The following is a 20,638-nucleotide window of genomic DNA, read 5'->3' as shown; positions in this document are numbered from 1 at the left end:
AAATAACATTAAGCCACCGGAGGGCTTTCTCGTGTGGATATGTTAAGGCCATTATGTGCAAAAAAAATTTCAAACGACAAAAAAATATTAAGCAGGGACAGTGAAAATAAACTATAGTGGTGAATGCCAGTAATCCGCTCCGACGGAGGACAGGGTCTGCGGCTGACATATTTGAGATTCCCAAACCTGCTGGCTTGTAAGGTAGCCTTGAGTTGGCAGGACAGCAAATGGGTTTATGAACTCTTCTGTCCTGACCTACATGGAATTACATGTAGGCTTGAGCTGCGAGGTGGCCAGGAGATAGCCACAGTGTTGCAATTAAACTATCTCCATGGGGTTGTGAGTACCCTCCCTTTATATGCATCGTGGGGTTTCTTCAGGTACTCCGGCTTCTTCCTCTATGCAAAGCCCTTTCGATTTAAACATCCAAATCTAGGAAACCCCTAAAAGTCTTGGAACTCGGCGAGGTTTTCCTGGTTTTACACATATTTTTCGATTTAAAGCTTTCGTGACTGCAGGGATTCATCTTCTTGGTTCTTTCGGTAAAGTCACGTAGAAGGGAAATAATAAAATAATATTCAGACGCTGTCTTTCCGACAGACCTGTTCCTCACCTGAGGACGGATGCTTGCGTTGTGGCCGAAACGTCGTGAGAATTGTATTTTATAATGTTTATTTTATTATTTCCCTTCTACGTGACTTTACCGAAAGAACCAAGAAGATTTACACGTATTGTTATTATTGTTGGGTGCAGCGGTGGCGCAATGGTCAGCACATTGCGCTATGAACCAAGTGACCCGAGTCATGGCTAGTCATGGCTAACATTAGTGGCAAAGTGATATTTGAACTTGTCTTGGGGTCAAATCGCCTCTTCACCAACCTGCACCGAGCGGTGTGGTGAATAATGGTCAACAACTGCAAGGGTTGGCAGTGCGGGGAGGCCTTTGTCCAGCGATAGACTGCAAAATGACATACCTACTATAATCACCCAGGAATGTTTGTCCTTAACGCTCGTAACATCACTCCACATCGACCAGCTCCCCTCATTAATATTCATGAGCAAGTGACGTCCTCCAAATAGACACCCCCCACACCCCGCCCCCCATTATTATTACCTACTATAATGAGCCAAGAATGTCTGTGTGCAACGCTCGTGACGTCACTCCACGTCGACCAACCCCTCTCATAAATAATTATTAACAGGTGACATCCTCCAAATGGACCCCCCCCCCCCCATTCATAATAATTAGCGGGTGATGTCACTCAACATAGGGGGCCGAGGCGCCTCCTCCCCCCTCCTCGGCGTCAACTCACAGCCCTCACTACAAAGGCAGAACCCTCACGTCACGCGATCTCCGTAACGCTGTTGAGACATCGAAGTAAAAAGGACGTCATGATGAACAAGGGATTATAACCTTAAAATGAAGTAGGCCTGTCACCGCGCCCTTACAAATTGCACGCGCATTGATGCAATGAACATCATGTGGCGGTCTGCTTAGCGCTTGCAAGTTTCAGATTTACTGCAATACACCCGTCCTTGGATGGGCAAAAGGCTAGTCATTGATATTCTCTTTCCCTGAGGATTTTTACATGCTGTATTCCTGCTAGCACTGCTGTTCTTTGCCGGGAAAAAATACCGCTCACTAAGCTTCTTCGTCAGCTGGCGGCAGATGGTACGAGGACCAGACGAGAGCTTAGTTTTTATTATATTCTCTCATTTTTAGCTGACCTACCTCCTAGCCACTCGGCCATCCGCCTGTCTGTCGCCCACCCACCCGCATATCCAACGTGCTCCTTCCCGCCCACTCGCCAACTCACCTATACCCACCACCCATGGATTATCATCGAGCTTACCACAATCCCCCAGTTCATTTAAAAATGCAATGTAAGCTCACACTACAGATGAAGCCAAAGGCTGGATGAATGTAGCAATTTCTGTGCTTTTAAGCGGTTGTTTGTCTTTCTTTTCATTTTGAGATTTGAAGATGTCATTCAAAAAGTAACGGTGATTAGAAAATCTATGCATTGGCTTTGGCAATCCACATTGTTTATGATATATAAAGCGTTTTACAATTCCTTACGAATCTACTCTAAATGTGAACCACAATTTTCATCCTGTTTTAATAACTATCTGCCTTTGGCATACATGTACAGCCCTTTTGTCAATCCATTGTTGGATGAAGGCCGTCCAACGCTGTGCAGGTCATGGTGCTTATTTGACCGTCCTCACAGCAGCTTTTGGCTCACCATCGAACAAATACGGTCGCTGCATCGATTCCTTTCTGATGCGCTTCTGCGGGGACGTCTGGAACGCTCTTCCTTCCAATATTAGGAAGCCACTGGAGCTGTGCACTTTCAAATGTACATTGAAAACTCATTTCTTTAGAACAGCTTTTTGTGTTTAGTTTGTTATCCTTCCCCCGCACCTTCGATTAACACTGTTGGATACGTACGTTGCGAAATAAATTCAACATACACACATACTCCCCGCTGGTCAGTGCAGGTAATGAAGGTGGGGAGCATAGACATTTGGAGCACTGTCCTCTGCTGACTATGTATTCCCACAGCAGCCTGAACATTTGTTTTATGCATGGTAGTCATCTTCAAGCTCAATCCTGCTTATCTTCTGAGATCCTATAGGATCGGACACTGTAGCCCGTCACCTATGCTCCAAACCGCACTGACCAGTGTAAAGTATACTCGACTGGTTGAAAAGAGTTGTTAAGGTGAGGCTGATGTAAAGGTGCGTGTAAATGGGACTGAGTCTTTTCTCTCTCTCTTTTCAACCAGTCTACACAACAAAGGCTCATTCCTAACAGCGTGCTTCAGCCTCACAATAATAATATCCAGGGCCTACCTTGGCTCCTCCCACCCTCAACCAGTATATATACAAGGACTGTTTTCTTGGAATTTCTCTTGATACAGCTATCGTGCTGTGACGGTTCCACCTGAAGACGGAGGCTTGTGTTGCCTCCGAAACGTCGTAATTTTTATTTTACTTTTATTAATTTAAATTTTTTATCTACGTGACTTTACCGAAAAAACCTAAGAATATATACTCGAATAATCTCCATGACCCGCAGTGTCGTGAGGGGCCATCATCCAACAGCGAAATGATGTTCATACAACTGCACCAGTCTGAAGGCAGTGGCACTAGAAGGGATTACGCAACTGATGAACAACAAAATGAGTGATGGAAAATGAAGCCAAAGGGTTGGCTAAGAGGAGAGAAGAGTAATAACGTGAGGCAGGAGGGAAGCAGACTATAGCTGCACACCAACAAGTATAGTGCCATCTACATGAACAGGCCTTTATCCAGCAGTGAATAACGACTAGGTGATAATGCTGGCAAGAATAATGCTGATTGATAATGATACTGCTGCCGCTGCCTAAGATAATGATGATGCGTATGATGATGATTACGATGATGATGCTCATGGCAGATGCTGAAAACTACAGGTGATATGGCACATTGATTAATATCAATTGCTAAACTCACAGCAAGTTAATCGAACCACCCGTTTAATATATAATCAATACATGTTTTTTTTAAGTCTTGTTGTAATGTGTTAATCCGACCTCGCAGTAACTCGAGGCAATATCACTCACCACAACATTCAAAAATAAACTGATCCTTAAATAAAATCACAACCCTGAATGGTGCCAATTCGTTGAATTGCCGGGGCAGGGGGGGGGGAGGATGTTGATGATCATTATGATGATAAGAATTATGTGTATGATGATAAGAGTGCTCACCCGTGAGATGGGCGAGAGTGTCGGGGAGAGGGTCGGTGATGACTGCTGCTGTTGCTGATGCTGCTGCTGATGCTGCTGTTGCTGCTGCTGTTGCTGCTGCTGTTGCTGCTGCTGTTGCTGGTGCTGCTGCTGCTGTTGCTGGTGCTGCTGCTGCTGATGCTGCTGATGCTGCTGATGTTGCTGCTGCTGCTGCTGTTGTTGCTGCGTGTGGGCATCTGAGCTCGAGGTGAGGGCCATAGTCAGAGGCCCCACGGGAGGAGGCCTGTTTCTCCGGGGGGAAGTCTGGCGTGCCCCCATGGCTGACACGATACATGGGAAACAAAGACAGCATCGAGAGAGGTGAGGACATATTGCTCAAAGACCCCTTGTGCTGGTTCTCTGCAATATTGGTGTTTTTGTTTTGTTGTTGCTGTTCTCACGCACCAAGGATCGCCCAAGTAATATTGCCGAACGAAAAAATTACATCGGAAGGTGGCGGGATGGGAACATCACAGCCAGTTATGACTTAAACTGGTTGATGACATCTTTCCAATGATTGCGGAGTTTGTACCCATCCTCTCGGTTGAAATTGTGTCCGTGCCTGTATATATGGATGGGTTCATGAACGAATCTTTGTTGCTAGCCAGTGGGCTTACAAAGTACCTTCGTCTTAGAGAAATCTATTTCGTGTGAGTCAACCGCATTAAAACAATGATCAGCCACGGCCGACGTGTTGGTCCAACCGTGTTTCAAAGCTGCCTTATGCTCACGAACACGGTCCGAGACATGTCGCTTAGTTTCCCCAATATAACTACTGCCGCAGACACAGCTTAGTTTGTAGACGCCAGGGTATTGCATACCATACATAGCAGGCGTCACCAAAAAGATTTCCAAAATCTTGAGCAAACACAAGATCCAGGCTCGATTTAACACAGTACATAAAATTCGTGATCTGATGTTTGATATACAATGAAATACCAGCTCCAAAAATCCAAAAGAATATCTATTTTTACTACAATGTGACAAGAATATTTCTGTAACATGGTGTATAGCAAAGTGCTGCCCAGTACAATGTGGATAAAAAAAGGTCAAACTTGATTGAAATATATTAAACTTTATTTAGGTGCGACTATGTGTAGCTTCATCACTTGTTGTGACTTAAGTCATCCTCCTACCCACTCTCCATAGTCAACAGAAGGCTGGGAACGAATTAAGAGTGGCAATACAACACGATGATACATGTAATGGAGTATACATGTGATGTTCGCCGATTGTGATGATACTAACCACTTAGTGTAAACTGGGCTTGTGTGGCAGCAGCTACATGCAGCAGTGGCAAGCACGATAACACCAGGCACAGCAAAATGGACAGCGAAAGCAGCAGACTTTACAATCCCAGCAGCAGCAGCAGCAGCCAGGTTCATGAAGCCTTATCTAGCATGATATTCGCCCGATATGCTTCAGGCTTGAAGGGATCTTCGAAGTAGTTCCATGATATCTGCCCCCAGGAGCTGTCCTTGAGCACAGAGGGTGATGCATTGTTCTGGAGAGTTCAGAATAAATTATTCATCTCTGTGACAAGAGGCAGCAATTGAATTGGAGATAAAGAATTGCTATTTTCTTTTGCAAAAAAATATATAAATTCCACACCAACCTGCAATAGCGGAACAGACTCTCTCAGGGTGGCCATTCTCAAACTCGGGGGTCATGACCCCAAATTGGGTCGTCACTCCAATTTGATGGGGTCACACTTGCGAGGATACCCGTGAAACACGACACTCGCGCTCATTAACTCTGCGGTCATGGGGTCCCGCTTGTGTTAAATTTCAGGTCATGACAGACAGTGGTGGTGCTAGCCCATTGGGGGCCCAAAGCAGAATATTATATTTGGTGCACCCCCCGCCCTTTTCAATTGATATACTCCAAGTGTGAGACGGCAGAGGTGATATAGACAAGAAACAGATGTAGTGGGATGACAGAAATATGCACAAAATATATGGTACTAAGAAGAGAGTTACGGAGAAGAAAGAGATCGTGTAAATTTCTGAGATGGTTATGTTAATTGGCATTTAATGTTTACAAGGATCTTTATATGATCTGATATTTTTTGCAGCTTGATTTTCTTCATGACTCCATGGCTCCCTAATCTGTTTGGGGCCTTAAGCTTTTTCTTGGTTTGCTTATACCTCACGTCACCACAGACGACAGGCAATGGTCGCTGTACCTTGCGCTGGCGGCGCGATGCCCAGGTGGGTCATGTTTCCTCCACCGCCGCCACCGCCGCCACCACCGTTTCCACTCGCGGCACCGTTGCCACCACCTCCGCCGCCGGTGAGCGCCGGGAAGGCAGATGAAGACTCGTCAGGGTCGAGCGGCGTGGGCAGTGGCGACGGGAAGTGAAGGTTGGTGAGGTCGGGGAGCGAGCCGCCCGTGTTGAGGGCACCAGGGACGTGTGGCACGCTCGACGCGTCTTGGTCGCCCGACGGGAAGATGCTGGTGGGGGTTGTTAAGCAAAGAGAGTTACGGTTTGATTCAAGTAAAAGTGCAGCCCTCCAATTACTTGTTCACACCACTGCTGTCCATAAAAGAGTCCCCACTAGAGAAGGAGATCTAGAGACAAAGGCGTAGCTAGGATATTTTGCGCCCGGGGACAAACTATAAAATTCCCCCCCCCCCCCCCGTTTAATCACGTACTAAAATGTAATTACATGACATGTAGGCTGTGTGTGGCGGGATATATAAACTTTTAAGTTGAGGTGTAGATTTGTGCAGTAGTTTCAGGCTGCCGCGCCCGCCGCAATAAGTTCTAATGTAACGTTGTAAGCCTCATTTTGGCGCCCCTTTACCTTGGCGCCCGGGGACACATGTACCCCCCTGCCCCCCCCCCCCCCCTAGCTACGCCTCTGTCTAGAGATGCTCTCAAGAAGGTATATGGCCTACTCCTCCACACTGGTCAGATGTTTTGGAAGAGATGGGGGTAATACAAAGCAGCATTGTAACCTTAAAGTCTTTTAATAACAGTTTCAAACTCGTGTTGGACAATGTGACACTTTTCAGCCCGGTTGCACATCTACTCAGCATGTAATGATTCCTCACGTCATCATTTAATATGTATTCTTATATTCATGACAGATACACACAATCATGCATGTGAAAATAATCTGGATAAATAAATGATTCACAATCGATGGAAATAATATGCAAGCTATATGCTTATCTTACATTTTGCCTAATTGAGTTAACTAAAATGTACGAAGGCAGAAATAATAAAAAACAATGCAAACGAAACAGTGACCCCCAAGTATAACTCATTGCTGCCAGGTGCAGTGTACATTTTTAAATGCCGAATAGAAACACATTCCTGCGGAGGGAGCTGGTAGGAACATTGGGTTGCTCGGTCAATGGCCAGGGTCAACGGCGGCGTGGTGTATTCCGCAAATATGGCCGACTGTGAGGGCGGGCACAAGCCGGCGTGAGAAGGTTAAACGTTGAGTTTCATAAGGGCACCACGGGGTGACCAGCCCCTCCCCACCCAGCCCCACCCCCACCCAGCCCCACTCTCCACTCCCCTCCCCACACTCCCCACCTAGCCCCACCCCTCCCATTTTCGGATGCACGATGGACGGACACAATAATCCTCTGTGGGCTGATGTAACCAGGAGGTTCCTACCAGTAAGAAACATCCTTTGTGATGTGTACCAATACATTCAAGGTACAAAGTACATAAAGTCGGGTGCTGTAACTATATGCAGAGGCTCACGCCTCAGTATAAATAAGGTGCGTGGAAGAGGTAAATTAACACAAGCCTAGTGTCTGCTTGATAACAGCTATGCGTTTGCTGGGTTGTCGCTTTCTTTCATCTGGTGGTGTTCACCACTGCAATGTGGCGGACGAGAGGGATCTGAAAAACTCTCGACTAAGACAGCGGTGGTCAGGCTGTCTTAACAGCGCTTGAGCTGATAAAAAAAACGAATGAGGCAATGAGTGCCTACGTCTGGAGATGGATCCCTGATTATATCACGAGATGGAAATGAACATGTTCTGTGTATGTGTGTGTGCGCTCTCTACCAGGGGACTGCTAGATTTGAAGTGTTTGAAGCAAAGTAAACCCTTAATATTTGCGGGTTGATACTTTCTTGGAGAACGGCGTATATGTTAAATCCGCGAATATGAAAACTTAAAGTTTGAGGAAAACAGGGTTAGGGAACACAAACATTTATTACGTTTACAAATATTATTTAACTTGCCTTTCATAATGACGAATGTAAACATTTAAACGTGCAAATATCAATGAATAAATGACTTGTACGGTACGCAATTCCAAAAACATTGTCAAGGAAAGTACTCGCGTGTAAACAGTGGTGCACACAAAGACAGACTGAGGGAGATGGCAGAAGAGCCGTGGGCTATTTTTGCGCTCTCACCATCCACGCCGCTCCCACGCCTCACCACACGACAACAATTTTTGAAGGGCAGTAGCATGCTGCGGCTGCGAATATTTTAAATGCAAACACGCGAATTTCAAATTGCACTTCAATAAATTTGTAGTGAATATGCAAAAAGCGCAATTATAAAAACCTCGGAATCAAGGGTGGACTGTAGTACGCATGTTTTCATGATTGTCCTGTGCAGCTCTCTCATGACGAAACAGCATACGATAGAACCCAAAAAAACAGATCAGAGAGTGTTGAAATTATTTGTCAACTCCAATGGGAGAATGCTAAAAATAAAAGCTGGCACAATTAAGCGCCGAACCCTCGGAATGTTCAACACATTCCTTCGGAGGGAGCTGGTAGGAACGTTGGGTTGCTCGGTCAATGGCCAGGGTCAACGGCGGCGTGGTGTATTCCGCAAATATGGCCGACTGTGAGGGCGGGTACAAGCCGGCCTGAGTAGGTTAAACGTTGAGTTTTATAAGGGCACCATGGGGTGACCAGCCCCTCCCCACCCAGCCCCTCCCCACCCAGTCCCACCCCTTCCATTTTTGGATGCACGACGGACGGACAGACACAATAATCCCCTGTGGGCTGGTGGAACCAGGTGGTTCCTACCAGTAAAAGTACCTTCTACCCATCCACAACAAAACCTACAAATTCCCGCCGCGCCTCACCCTTAATTACCAAACATCACTGGTTCTGGCTCATGAATTTCCCCAGGTGTAAAGCCCTAATTAGGCGTAGGAAGGCAAAAAAAAAAACAAGACGGAAGCTGTTGGACACCGGGCCTCATCACGCACGCGGTTAAATCCGGCAGAGCGCACGTCACGCGTGTTCATCCATCGTGACCTACTTGATGTCGGGGACTTCGCACGACTTTGGTCGAGATGACGATGATGTCGTCGATGGCGATGCATTCTGTGTAGAGAGCAAAAAAACCCAAAAACAATGTGAAGGAAAAAATGGAAAGGTGCAGCCCAGCAAAATCTTAATCGTAATAATGCCATGCCAGGAGATTGAATGGAACTGGCAACCTCGGAATTGCAAGTACATTCTGCAAACACGAACACCACGGCAGCATTCCTATGCCGAGAAAGGTCTCATGAAATATAATTCTGTGGTTAGTACTGTCAGTAGATAACTATACCTGCATGGATAAAATAAATATTCCCGATTACATATGAATAAAGCGTGAGTTTTCTCCATCAGTGAGCCAAGCCAAGAGTCCTCGCTGGCCACATCTGGGCCGTGATCCACCAGTCGAGTTACCAAGTGTATAAATTAGCAAGTACAGTAATACCTCGATTTACGTCTCCCCATTTTACGTTGTTTGGCAAATACGTCGTCACTTTATTAATACCGCTACCTGATTTGTCTTGCCTCAACCCACACTTACATTGCCGAAAGCATTATCCGTCCTTTCTTGGAACCATCGCCTCTCAGCCGTCGCCTCCATCTACCCTGTAAATCGCTTTGATTTACCTCCTTTTGATATTTGTCGTCGCATCCCCGACGTAAACCGGGGGGTGTATTACTGTATTTATGCCTTGCACCCAAGGCTTGATTTCTCACCCAATGCTTTCTGGGTAGCCGGTAGACTGGAGCAGATGGCACGTGACTTGTAGCCACAGCTTAAGCAAGAGAAATACGCAGTGTCCCGCGTGTGGAAACATTCACCTGATCGCCGACATGCACATTCCTGGTTGAATTAAGCCATACTTGCGAACCAATCCAAAGTCTGAAGATGGCCCAGGAGGTTTTCACTGCGTTGCGAATATCCCTCAACTGCGGCCCACCCTGGCACACTCCCTTAGGTTTTCTCAAAATTCCGCGGGACTTTTGCGGCTCCACGCTGTGTCTGTGCGACCCACCTTGGTCTCCCAGGCCTGCTTGTCGACGGCCGCCTTGTCCACAATCAAAAGCCCCTCCTCTGTGGAGCACAGTAGAGTTGACCCATGTCAGGCAGCTGCTCGTGATTATATCGCCTCATCCGTACTGCGTTAAACCACCACACTGCAGGTCAAAACACTTCTTTAAATAGATTTCTTTCTCACACTCCTCGACCTTCGAATGATATTCCATTGTCTCTAATCTCGCGTCATTAAAACTTATGCTCGATTTCAAGAAACATTATCTATTACAACTTCATGAGTGACGTTTGTTGCTGACCACTTGGCATCTTGGGCCTTTGGAGCTTTGCAAAAAAAAAACACTACAGTTAAATACTGGTTCCCCAAATTTTGTGAGATGATCATCTCCGCTTGGTCACTACCAATTTTTTTTTCTTGTTGACATGATAGCCCATGTAACCTTGTCCAGTTAACCAAAGTACTATTGCATGCACAACAACAAGATCAGCAAAAGTTTGAATTGAATTTAAATTAGGTTGCAGTGAGTTTCAGACCAACGTATAACTTATTTTCCTTAGTGTTGGATTTCATGGCAATGGGAGCAACGAAGACAAGAACATTGTCATGATAACATGATGGGAAAAAACGTTACACCATTTAACCGCAGCTTTAGATACACATACCAAATATCTGGGAGGCTCAACCAAGACACAAGGTCAGCTGGAAACCCCTCTGGCTTTAGACAGCCACGTGCACTCAACCACCCGCCCTGCCCATGCGGTGGGTGGCCGCGCTGTTTGTGATCATTCGCTTGGCCTTTTGCTCATAGATGCTGCCTGTCTCATCTGACAACCCTGCTCACTATGCACATAGCCACGCTCTTTTGCTCAGCATCATGAGTCGAGCTTTGTCTTTGGGATACGGTGGGACAGGCTTTCTGAAAATGGGGCTGTCACTGACAAGCCATGCCGTTTGGTAATTTTAGCTTCATATGGGCACATTATTCAACCTACACATCGTCTACCTTTAAAACTGTACAGGTACTCGATGCGAAACAGAAGCAGCCCAATTAGGATGAAGGTGCCCCTTGACAGAATGCACTGCAGGGTGGGTCGACATTGAAAGCGAAGATGTAACTTACAGCCCAATAAAAGTCGATTTTTATAGACCAGTATTGATCTAAATAATTGACCGGAAAATGTATAATTGTTAAAGGTGGGTTTTACAAAGCGTTTCAATTATTTTGTATGCAAGACAAAACAATGCATTTGATGGTTAGAATTTAAAATAAGATAACAAAACAAGCCATGGTAGTAGTGGGGGTTTGTTTGACCATACTTCACCACACTGGTCAGTGTGGGCTTGGAAGAGGGGGCAGGTTTAGGATTGGTTCAGATATCACTTGCCACTGACATCAGCCATGAACCGCAATTGAACTTGGTCGACGGGTTCATAGCAGTGTGAATACGACTACGCTACTGCTCTACCAGGCTTTTAATTAGTTTTCATGTAATTTTGTTTAATGATTTCAGGTCATAAATTTGTTGTGAGCTGAATTAACATCAAGTATCACACAGACATCTACGGAGGGCACAAAACCATACCTCACAGCTTCAGCGTGTATCCTAATTTTTCTGAAGCACATTAATCCCACTGGGTTATTGCCTCCTCAAGTTTGCCCGAAGCCACGTTTTATAAGACGGATTATTTTTACATTCACCAGTCTAGCACTGCATACAATTTACTAAAACGTATTACTCTTTGGTTCTTTTGGTAAAGTCACGTAGAAAGGAAATAAATTAAATAATAGAATACAACGTTTAGATTGCAACACAAGCAATCGTCATCAGGTAGAAACCAAACTAGTAAACTTAGAAAAACAATGCAATACAACAGAGTCGGCTAACACAACAGTTAACACCCAACCTGGTTGATTACGTTCTTACAAAGATTACTAAATTTGAGAGAGACAAAACACAGACACGGAGACACACAGACAGACACACAAGCGGCACCATACAGTGACATCCCTGATGTCACTACACATGGATTTCAATCTACTCAGGTCATGAGGTAAGTAGTGGAGAGCGTCCATAACTGTACCACCACTCACAAAAAGATCCCCTGTATAACCTTTTCAGGCTGTTGGGATAAGGTCTGTTGGACCGGAATTGCACACAGGGGGTGATGCGGCCAGCACCATACCCCGCTGCCTTTGTCTCCTCACTGTGGATATTCACACACATTTTCTAAACATATAGACAACTGACCTTTAAAAGGATATCGCATATGTATTATTTAGTTGTGTTTTTACTGTCTAGAAGAATTAGTAGTAGAGCCGTGTCAATCAACTGCTGGATGAGGGTATCCTCATAACACACGGATCGTGGCTGACATTTAAACATACTTCACCCCGTTGGTCAGTACGGGTTGTTCAATGTGAGCATACACGTCGGGAAGCCATTGAAGTACAGTACAACAGTAGATTTTTTTTTTGTACAACCTTTTGCTGCCCATCACAAAAAACCTGTGGCAAATAACACATTTTTTACATGGTGGTCACCTATCCAAGCCCTATCGACCTCATACCTGTTAATTTTCAGAAATACGGCGATATTAAATGCCAACTTTTGGTCATGGGAGGATTTGACTGAGGTCACCGAATGCGTGGAGCTGCCCTACCGGATGCTGGTCCAACCTCCTCCCTGTCCGTAACACATCAGTAGAGGACAAGAACCCAATGCGTGCGCTACAAGTTCAAGTTCATTTATTAGGTATAGCCCTGTGAGCCATTCGGCTCTTGAGTCGGGTGCAACCGCAACAAACAAAAAACAAAAATATGAACAAGAAAACATCTTAAAGTGACTAAGTGCAAACAGAAAATCCAAGAAAAGACAGCAAAATTTTGCATAAAAAACACCGTACACCAACGCTGTGTGCAGAAATCCCAGTGGGATGCAAGTCAAACAACAACACAAGCGGTGACGAGCATTACCGTTCCGTCGTGCCGGCTGTGCGGTCGCTGCCTGCTGCCCAAGCACCGAGAATCCGTCTGGCGGCGTCGTGGTGACGGCGCTTGTGTGCAGTGCCGAGTCCGAGTTCGTCCTGTGAGGAGGGGCAAGCGGCAACACCACCACCACCACCGTGATGTCAGTAGCCGGGTGGGGAAAAGCCCGACCGCGGTCATTAGCAAATGACTCTGCTCTGAAAAGCCAGTTGTAGAATTACACAGAAACATTACCATCAGATGCAATATAGGAAACCAGACGAAGCTAAATCACAGATAATGCACAACTTATGTAAATTGGTCTGTGAAAAGACGTTTATTAGTTTTGTCGGTAAAGTCACGTAGGTAAAAAATGAAATTAAAATTAATAAAAATAAAATAATAAAAATAACGACGTTTCGGAGGCAACACAAGTCTCCGTCATCACTTGATACAGCAAATCTGGCTGTGACGGTCCCACCTGATGACGGAGACTTGTGTTGCCTCCGAAACGTCGTGATTTATTATTATTTTAATTAATTTTAATTTCATCTTTTACCGACGTGACTTTACCGAAAAAACTAAGAGTATGAATCCTTGCAGTCACGAAAGCTTCAAATCTAGAATTAAGACGTTTATTGCTTGCACCAGTGAGTCCGGCAGTATCTCACCTGCGCCAGCTGGTGTCGGGAGGAGGTGACAGGTAGATGGAGCCATACGGCGAGCTGTCCACGTGATTTCGTAACGTTAAGGAAAACATCCGTGTGAAATTTGGTCAGTGCCGTCCTTCATCAATTCAAGTGCTGGACTATACACCTAGACAGTGTGTAGCAACATCCACCCCCCTCCTACGCAAACCCCTAGGGTCACTCACTCTCAGCGAGATGCTGAGACTCATTGCATCTCGCAGAGGATTGCTTCACCGAACAAATTAGTTCCACGGTTCGGTTCACAAGAAAAAACAAACGTTCAGATGGTTAAAAAAAAACATATCTTATGGTGGCTCGTTCCTAAGTGTAGATGTTCGTAAATTGGACGTCCGTATCTCAGGGACCGTCCAAACAGCCAGATAAAAACAATATTTGTTTCTCTATAACTTATACTTAGCATACAGTAAATACACAGTTAAGATACATAAAACACTGCATATATAAAAGCATGCACAGCTCCATGCTTTTCAGATCACACTGAGAAACAGAAATGGGAATACATGAATTAGAGAACATACCCCAAGTTAAAGTCATCATACTGCTGTTAAGAAAATGAAAAGAGCTCGGTTAAGGACACTTCACTGGAAATCATTGCCAATGGTAGAAACTAAAAATGATGGAGTGGTAACCAAAGGAGGAAATGCGCCAGTGAGAACCACAATTAAAATAGAGCAATTAAATCAGCTCATGTACAGGAGCCAGATAGTTCGTTGCAGCGTAGGGAGGGGCCTTCATCCAGCAGATCACAGCTGATGATAACGACGATGAGGACACACAGCAGCATATTCGAACTACTTCTGTGCAAATAATTTTCCATCCTGATGCTGGACCCTGCAATGGTAACACCTTGGTTAGATCGGCAACACATTTACCAGCATCAGAAAAAATGATCCAATTCATGTGATCACGGGAAAAACCCACGCAACTCATCTTGGCACCGATCCAACCCGCGAGGCAGACCTTGCTGACAGGTGGTCCCCCAAACATGGTCGGTTTAGGGCCGGCAAACACCGCACCCGCTTCTCAGAGGCAAGCAGAGGCCAGATGGTCGCATTTACCGACGTGTATTTAACAGAGTCCGCAAGCAACACAAACCGTCGTTTTCTTGTCCATTAACAAAAAGCTTACTAAGAACACTGTGGCTAATTACACGGCAACATGCCCTCCACCCCATCACCATTGCCTTACCTCTGCCCACAATAACGATCAAGAAAAAGCTGGAATCAAGTTACAATGGTGCAGTAGGGGTTGACACGGTCGTTTAGCATTACTTAATTTAAAGACGGGGACATACATATATTTGGGGGGGGGGTCACAACACAGCTGATGTTAAGCTAACTTTTAACAAATGCTAAACAGAATGCGTAATGATAACATCTGCTTTATTGATAATGCATTCTGCTCAAGGAAAGGCTGCAGTGCCCATTGCTTCATTGTACCAATTTTGGAGCAACAATTTAGAACTTGACTAAAAGTGTTTAGCAAAATGAGCCGAGCCTTGAGCAGCGGGGGATCAACCCCCTTCAGCACCTGCAAGGACACTACAGGGCTGGGTTGGACTGCTTCTTCACCTTACCTTAGGTTTGCAATTGGACGAAAATAGCAGCTGGCAGACCAATCTACCATATGTCTTGTTCAGAACAAGCTTGGTTAACGGTGACATTCAATGCACCTGTGCTCCTAGCACCTTCATTAAATTAACACTAATGCTATTTTTGTTTACACTGCTCCGCTTTGTTCCAATTTGCGTGTCAGATGGAGACAACGGATGGCGTGGTAGAAAAATCGCCGCCTGAGTCAGCGCTAGGCTACGCCGCCTTGGGGCGTGCAGGGTACATAACGGAACAGAGCTAAGAGCAGCGCAAACATTGACTCCCTTTATTAAAGTTAACCAGAAAAAAAAACACCGTGTCCCATTTACGGGTCTATTTATACAGCGGCCTTTGTCAGATAACACCATAAATGTCCTCTGCCACCGCACAAAACCAGGCGAATATCTCATTAGGCATGGTATTTTTGGGTGCTTTTGGTACACAATTATTTATAGGTATCAAAGTTTAGGCTGGACATTCTTTGATTAATATCTTGATTGAAGAATGCTTTATTTACCACTGTACAAAAATGTTGAATGCGTTAAGTCTCAAAATGTTACACAAATAAATCCATGGCTCCCCTTTACAATTCTGTTCACCGTGAATCTTTGAAATGCCTTTCCTCCTTATTTGTAGTGATATGAATAAGTATGAAAATATTCCACATTAAATTGAACTCATTAAACCGCTAAGCCACAAAACCTCTCAAAGAAAAGTGAGCGAAAAAATGTTCTTAAAATTCATGCACATGAAAAATTCATTGTGGAAACCCAAATGTCCCATCATTACTTTTAATGATTCTCTAAAAAGATGGAAAATTCCTCCATCTGCAAGCACAAAAATTTCAATAATTTCAGTCCATCCGAAGCCACAAGCCCCCCACCACTCACAGCCATGTAAGTCAGTGATGAGCCAACTACAATAACGAGGTCGGTCTCCCCAACAATATCAGGAAAAAGCAATCACCCTTTGTCAACCCAATACTGGATGAAGGCCTCCCACACAATGTGGGTTATATGGGGAATCTCTGACCAATGGTCAGTACAGATTCAAGGATACATAAAAGCACAGTACAACAATGGATGTTTCTGTGTAGTCTACCATAGCCATAATGTATGGTGGCTGCCCATTCATGCATTATCCAGGCTCAACCTGCTTAGCTTCAAGCATTCTTAGGGATCTAGTCAGAGGCAAATAAATGAAAATGCCATCCTCTACTTACGATGGAGATGCGTTACGACCCCATCGTAAGTCAAAAATATCGTCAGTCGAAGATGGCCTAGCCTACCCAGGAGTCTTAAAGAATGGTGATAATTTAGCAAAACAGAGCAATTTACAGTACCGTACTGTATAAACTATATACTGTATGTATTTATTCATTACAATACTGTATTGCACAGTAAAATGTAAAGTAAAAAAACCAAGGTAAATTCTTAGCCTACCTATATGAACTGCAATTTTATAGAAAGTTTTTTCAAGAAACAATCCTATCTGCTATAAAAACTTTTAACATGCATTGAACGTACCGTATCGTGGTAACCCTAAAATGAAATCCCAACGTACAGTATCGTACCTCGTACGTTGCTGCGTTTGCCTGCCGCGCGAAATTTAAAATATTTTACAATTTTGTCTTATCGCTATCGCCATCGTAAGATCGAAATATCGGAAGTCGGACCATCGTAACTCGGGGACTACCTGTATATATTCATGCCTAGGCTGTGGGTCCCAGGTTGCTGACATTCATTTAAGGTTATTTTTAATGAGGGAGAAAACCTTTAAATCCATGCGTTAGTAGTGTAAGATGGCTTTGGAAGGCCTTCACCTCGCGGAAGATTGATAATTACTGATGATAGAGCACTTTTGGGTTTTTTTGGGGGTCTCTTTCTTCAAGAATGCAAAAGGGTTCGCAGGAATTCTTGGCCGAGACAGTCTCCAGCTCGTCTTTATACGTCACTAGCTTAGAAGTCTGTGCTGTGCCTTAGGCTGTGTGTTGGGATACATGTAAACAACGCAAGCTGACAGCCAAGCCAGCCGGAACGCCTCTCTTATCTGTCACCGACTGACTATTCCTCCTGCCAACTCGAGCTGTTGCTAATCTCCAGGAAACAGCCCGACGACTATGATGTCTATCGCCCCGGGGAATGGGCATAGCGACCCTTCAGTGTCAATTTGGCGTCGAGTTTTTTTTCTCTAAATATATTTTTGTTCTCAAATTACGTGCCTGTTACACTTGTGATAACAATTCTGGGATAAATGGAGTAGAAAAAAAGACCCATAATTTAGTCAAAAAGCATGTGTGCAAGCCAATTACTCCAAGAGGAATGGGTGATATTTGCAACTTTTCACTTCATTACATTCAAGTATTAATCACTTACACTTGCCAACACATTAATTAGATTTCATCTGCACTAAAGTAATACGTTATAATGGCTGTTAACAATTGAACTGGAGTGGATAAAAAAAAATTCTTCATGCATACAAACCAATTACAAAAACACCCTTATTGCACTCAATAATATTGTATCTCAGAAGTTAAGCAGGTTAGAGCAGCCACCTGATATTTGTGGTGGGGTTTTTCCCAAGTCGTCTGGTTTCCTGACGCATGCTAAACATTCATTACCACCAAAACATCCCAAGGCAAAGGCACCCTCCTGAACAAGAGTCTTGAGACTGTGAGGCTTTCCTGGTTAAAAAAAAATTGTCATTATTCAATAATACATAACCCACAACATATACTTTGGAAGGGTCAAACTTCTAAATGAAATTTGCTATGTACACAGTGGACCAATGGTTCAAAAATGGGGAATTGTCAGAAAAAATACCTCCCAAAATTATTAGTACATTCGCGAATACAATGCCTTAAATAAAACATAGGCAATGTTTCAGGCAATGACAATTCTTCACAGGAAAGCCAGAAGAGTAAAGTTTACAAAAAATAAGCACACAGCCAACTCTTAGACACACTTAAGTGGTTGTGCTTTCGCTACGTTGTCCCGACCTGAAGCAGGATGCTTGTGTTGCGCCCGAAACGTCGTGATTTAATTTAGTTGTTTTAATTTTTTTCATTTTTTACCTACGTGACTTTACCGAAAAACCCAAGAGTAAAAAATAAGCATATAAATTGTTAACTGTGTATGCCGATTAAAAGGTGGGCTGCATTTATCGGATTAAAGAAAGTGTCTCTAAATGGAATTCCAAACATGCATATATCCATAAATATAATTATTTGTGCCCTCTTCAGTTTTTGTTCCAATTTCTTCATTAATGTTCAATAACTGAGCCATATGTCATAGCCGTTAGTAAGCATTCATAATAGAAGGTTTTTTTTGTCAATTCGTTACTAGTTTAGTACACCGGTGTTAAGAGAGTAAACCCACATTTACAAACACACACCGGTGTGCTGAACTAGGAACGAATTGGCATGTTTTATTCACGTGACAAACCTTCCTAATTGGTTGAGTCGAGTGGTGGCAGGTTTAACAATACATTTATATTTACGCGATCTAACCCAAAAAACCTCTATTATGGATATTGGTCGCGAAAGTAAGCATTCATAAAACCAATATACAATAACTACTTCCAAGGACAAACACATGTTGTAAAGCGTTCCATAATGCATGCATTTGCATGATTTTTTCTTCCTTTTTCGGGTTAGGTCTTTCTCCAAAGAGGTACCAGGAAGTGAAACACTGCATCTCTGCTGATGCCAACTGGGAGCTCCAGACAATGGGTCAACATGGACCCGGTGTCAATGCTGCGCTTCTGCAACTAACTGGGTCTGGCTGCATTATCTGGGAAAATCACTTCCATGCTGTGACCTCAATGTACAGATAAGCATCTTATACATCGCCACTCAGGCTCAAATGTCAGGCGGTGTCTGCGCTCAATGCTACAGTGAGTTCGGTTTTACATTCGACTGGGTCAGATCAAGGCTTCATTCCCTCCAGGGTCAATAAAATGAGTATCAATTTGTGGGAAGACATCATGTGTTGTTTCATGTGTGGGTTTTTATTTTTCTGTGTTCTGTTTTAAATGTGTTGTTCTGCTGTACTTAATTAATTCCAGGTCTTCAATTGGCCCGCCCCTGGCTATAAAGGTCTACTGTTAATATTGGTAGACGGGAAAGACATCTTTAGCCACATATATCAGTAACGAGATATGTGGACAGCCCGTTATGTATTTATAATATAATTATGTTTATGCCGAGTGTCTGCTGCTGCGTCCTGTGCAGCGCTTTGAAATCCTTGATGAAAAGCGCTCTATAAATGTAATGATTATAACAAAATATTGATCTAACGTAGGAACTACCCAGCTTCTCGGTATTGCAAAGCCACTGAAGTTCACTTAATCACGTTAGAACTACACACGTGAAGCACAGGCGAGGAATTAAAACAGTTGCTTGTGACTGCAGTGCAGTGTAATCCATCACTCACATCACCGATCACCGCCCAATATTTTTGCAGGAGGTACAACTGTATCGCAGGTCCACCCAGAACCCCTCAGGGGCAACAAACAGCTCATGGGCATGCGGTCTCGATGGTGCCAAGAGACACAACAGCCTCGATGTTGGCGAGTGAGCGCCTGGCTCCAGCGCAGACTGGCGGCAGCTCGGTCCTTTAGGGCAGCGATCCATTATCTGGAGAGCTTTGGGAAACGGCTGCCCCGCAGAGGCCGACAAGAAAAAACAACGTTGGGAGTAATTCTGTTGCGAGGTAATGAAGGTCATTATGGAGCAAAGCTGTGGTTCGACCAGCGTTGTTGACAGAGGCTCGTCTGTGGATTGTGATCAATTTTACACAATAAATCATAGTAACACTTCACATTACTATATTGTGTTAGGCAGGGTCCTTTATAGATATATATTTTTTTATTATTCCATTAACACGGTACAGTAGAAGGCTATTAAATAATGCACTCTGGTTGCAGCACCAAGCTACAATCGATGATACAATCGGATGAAGAAAACTACAAATTCTGGTCAATAAAAGAAATCTTATTTTACGGCGCTTTTTTGTCCTCAGAACTATCTATTGCCCAAATAAACATGGGGCACTGTTCATCTCTTGTCTAGCAGTCCAAGACAGTGTTGGACATTCCATATTCTCATGACAGGGGCAAGTCCCCCATTGTCATAATGGACCTTTATAGCCAGGTTACAAAGACATAAATCCCACGAATAGCCATAATTGTCACTAGTCTTGGTCGTAGACAGGAATCAAACTCGGGTCACCGAGTTTGTAGCGCAGTCCGCTAACCACTACCCTACAGCTCCCTCACCCAACTGCTCATAGCCAGGTGAGGGCATAATGGGACAAGGAGTCTCTCTTTCA

The 20,638-nt window shown here is 44.2% G+C and overlaps 1 protein-coding gene across 3 annotated transcripts in view; it reads right to left on the bottom strand.

Annotated features, from left to right (window-relative positions):
* The window catches only part of LOC144736199 (CREB-regulated transcription coactivator 1-like), a 58,979-nt gene that overhangs the window by 19,079 nt on the left and 19,262 nt on the right, over nt 1-20,638 (bottom strand). For all 3 annotated transcript variants that reach the window (XM_078618789.1, XM_078618790.1, XM_078618791.1), the window contains exons 4-9: nt 13,678-13,739; nt 13,016-13,125; nt 10,042-10,100; nt 9,024-9,088; nt 5,959-6,227; nt 3,756-4,054 (exon numbers count right to left, since the gene is read on the bottom strand). In XM_078618789.1, the coding sequence (XP_078474915.1) occupies nt 3,756-4,054; nt 5,959-6,227; nt 9,024-9,088; nt 10,042-10,100; nt 13,016-13,125; nt 13,678-13,739 (864 nt within the window). The remainder of the gene's footprint in view (nt 1-3,755; nt 4,055-5,958; nt 6,228-9,023; nt 9,089-10,041; nt 10,101-13,015; nt 13,126-13,677; nt 13,740-20,638) is intronic.

The sequence above is a fragment of the Lampetra planeri genome, chromosome 59, assembly GCF_965212315.1.
Source record: "Lampetra planeri chromosome 59, kcLamPlan1.2.h2, whole genome shotgun sequence".
In the NCBI taxonomy this organism is placed as follows: Eukaryota; Metazoa; Chordata; class Hyperoartia; order Petromyzontiformes; family Petromyzontidae; genus Lampetra; species Lampetra planeri.
This window is presented reverse-complemented; position numbering and strand designations above follow the sequence as displayed.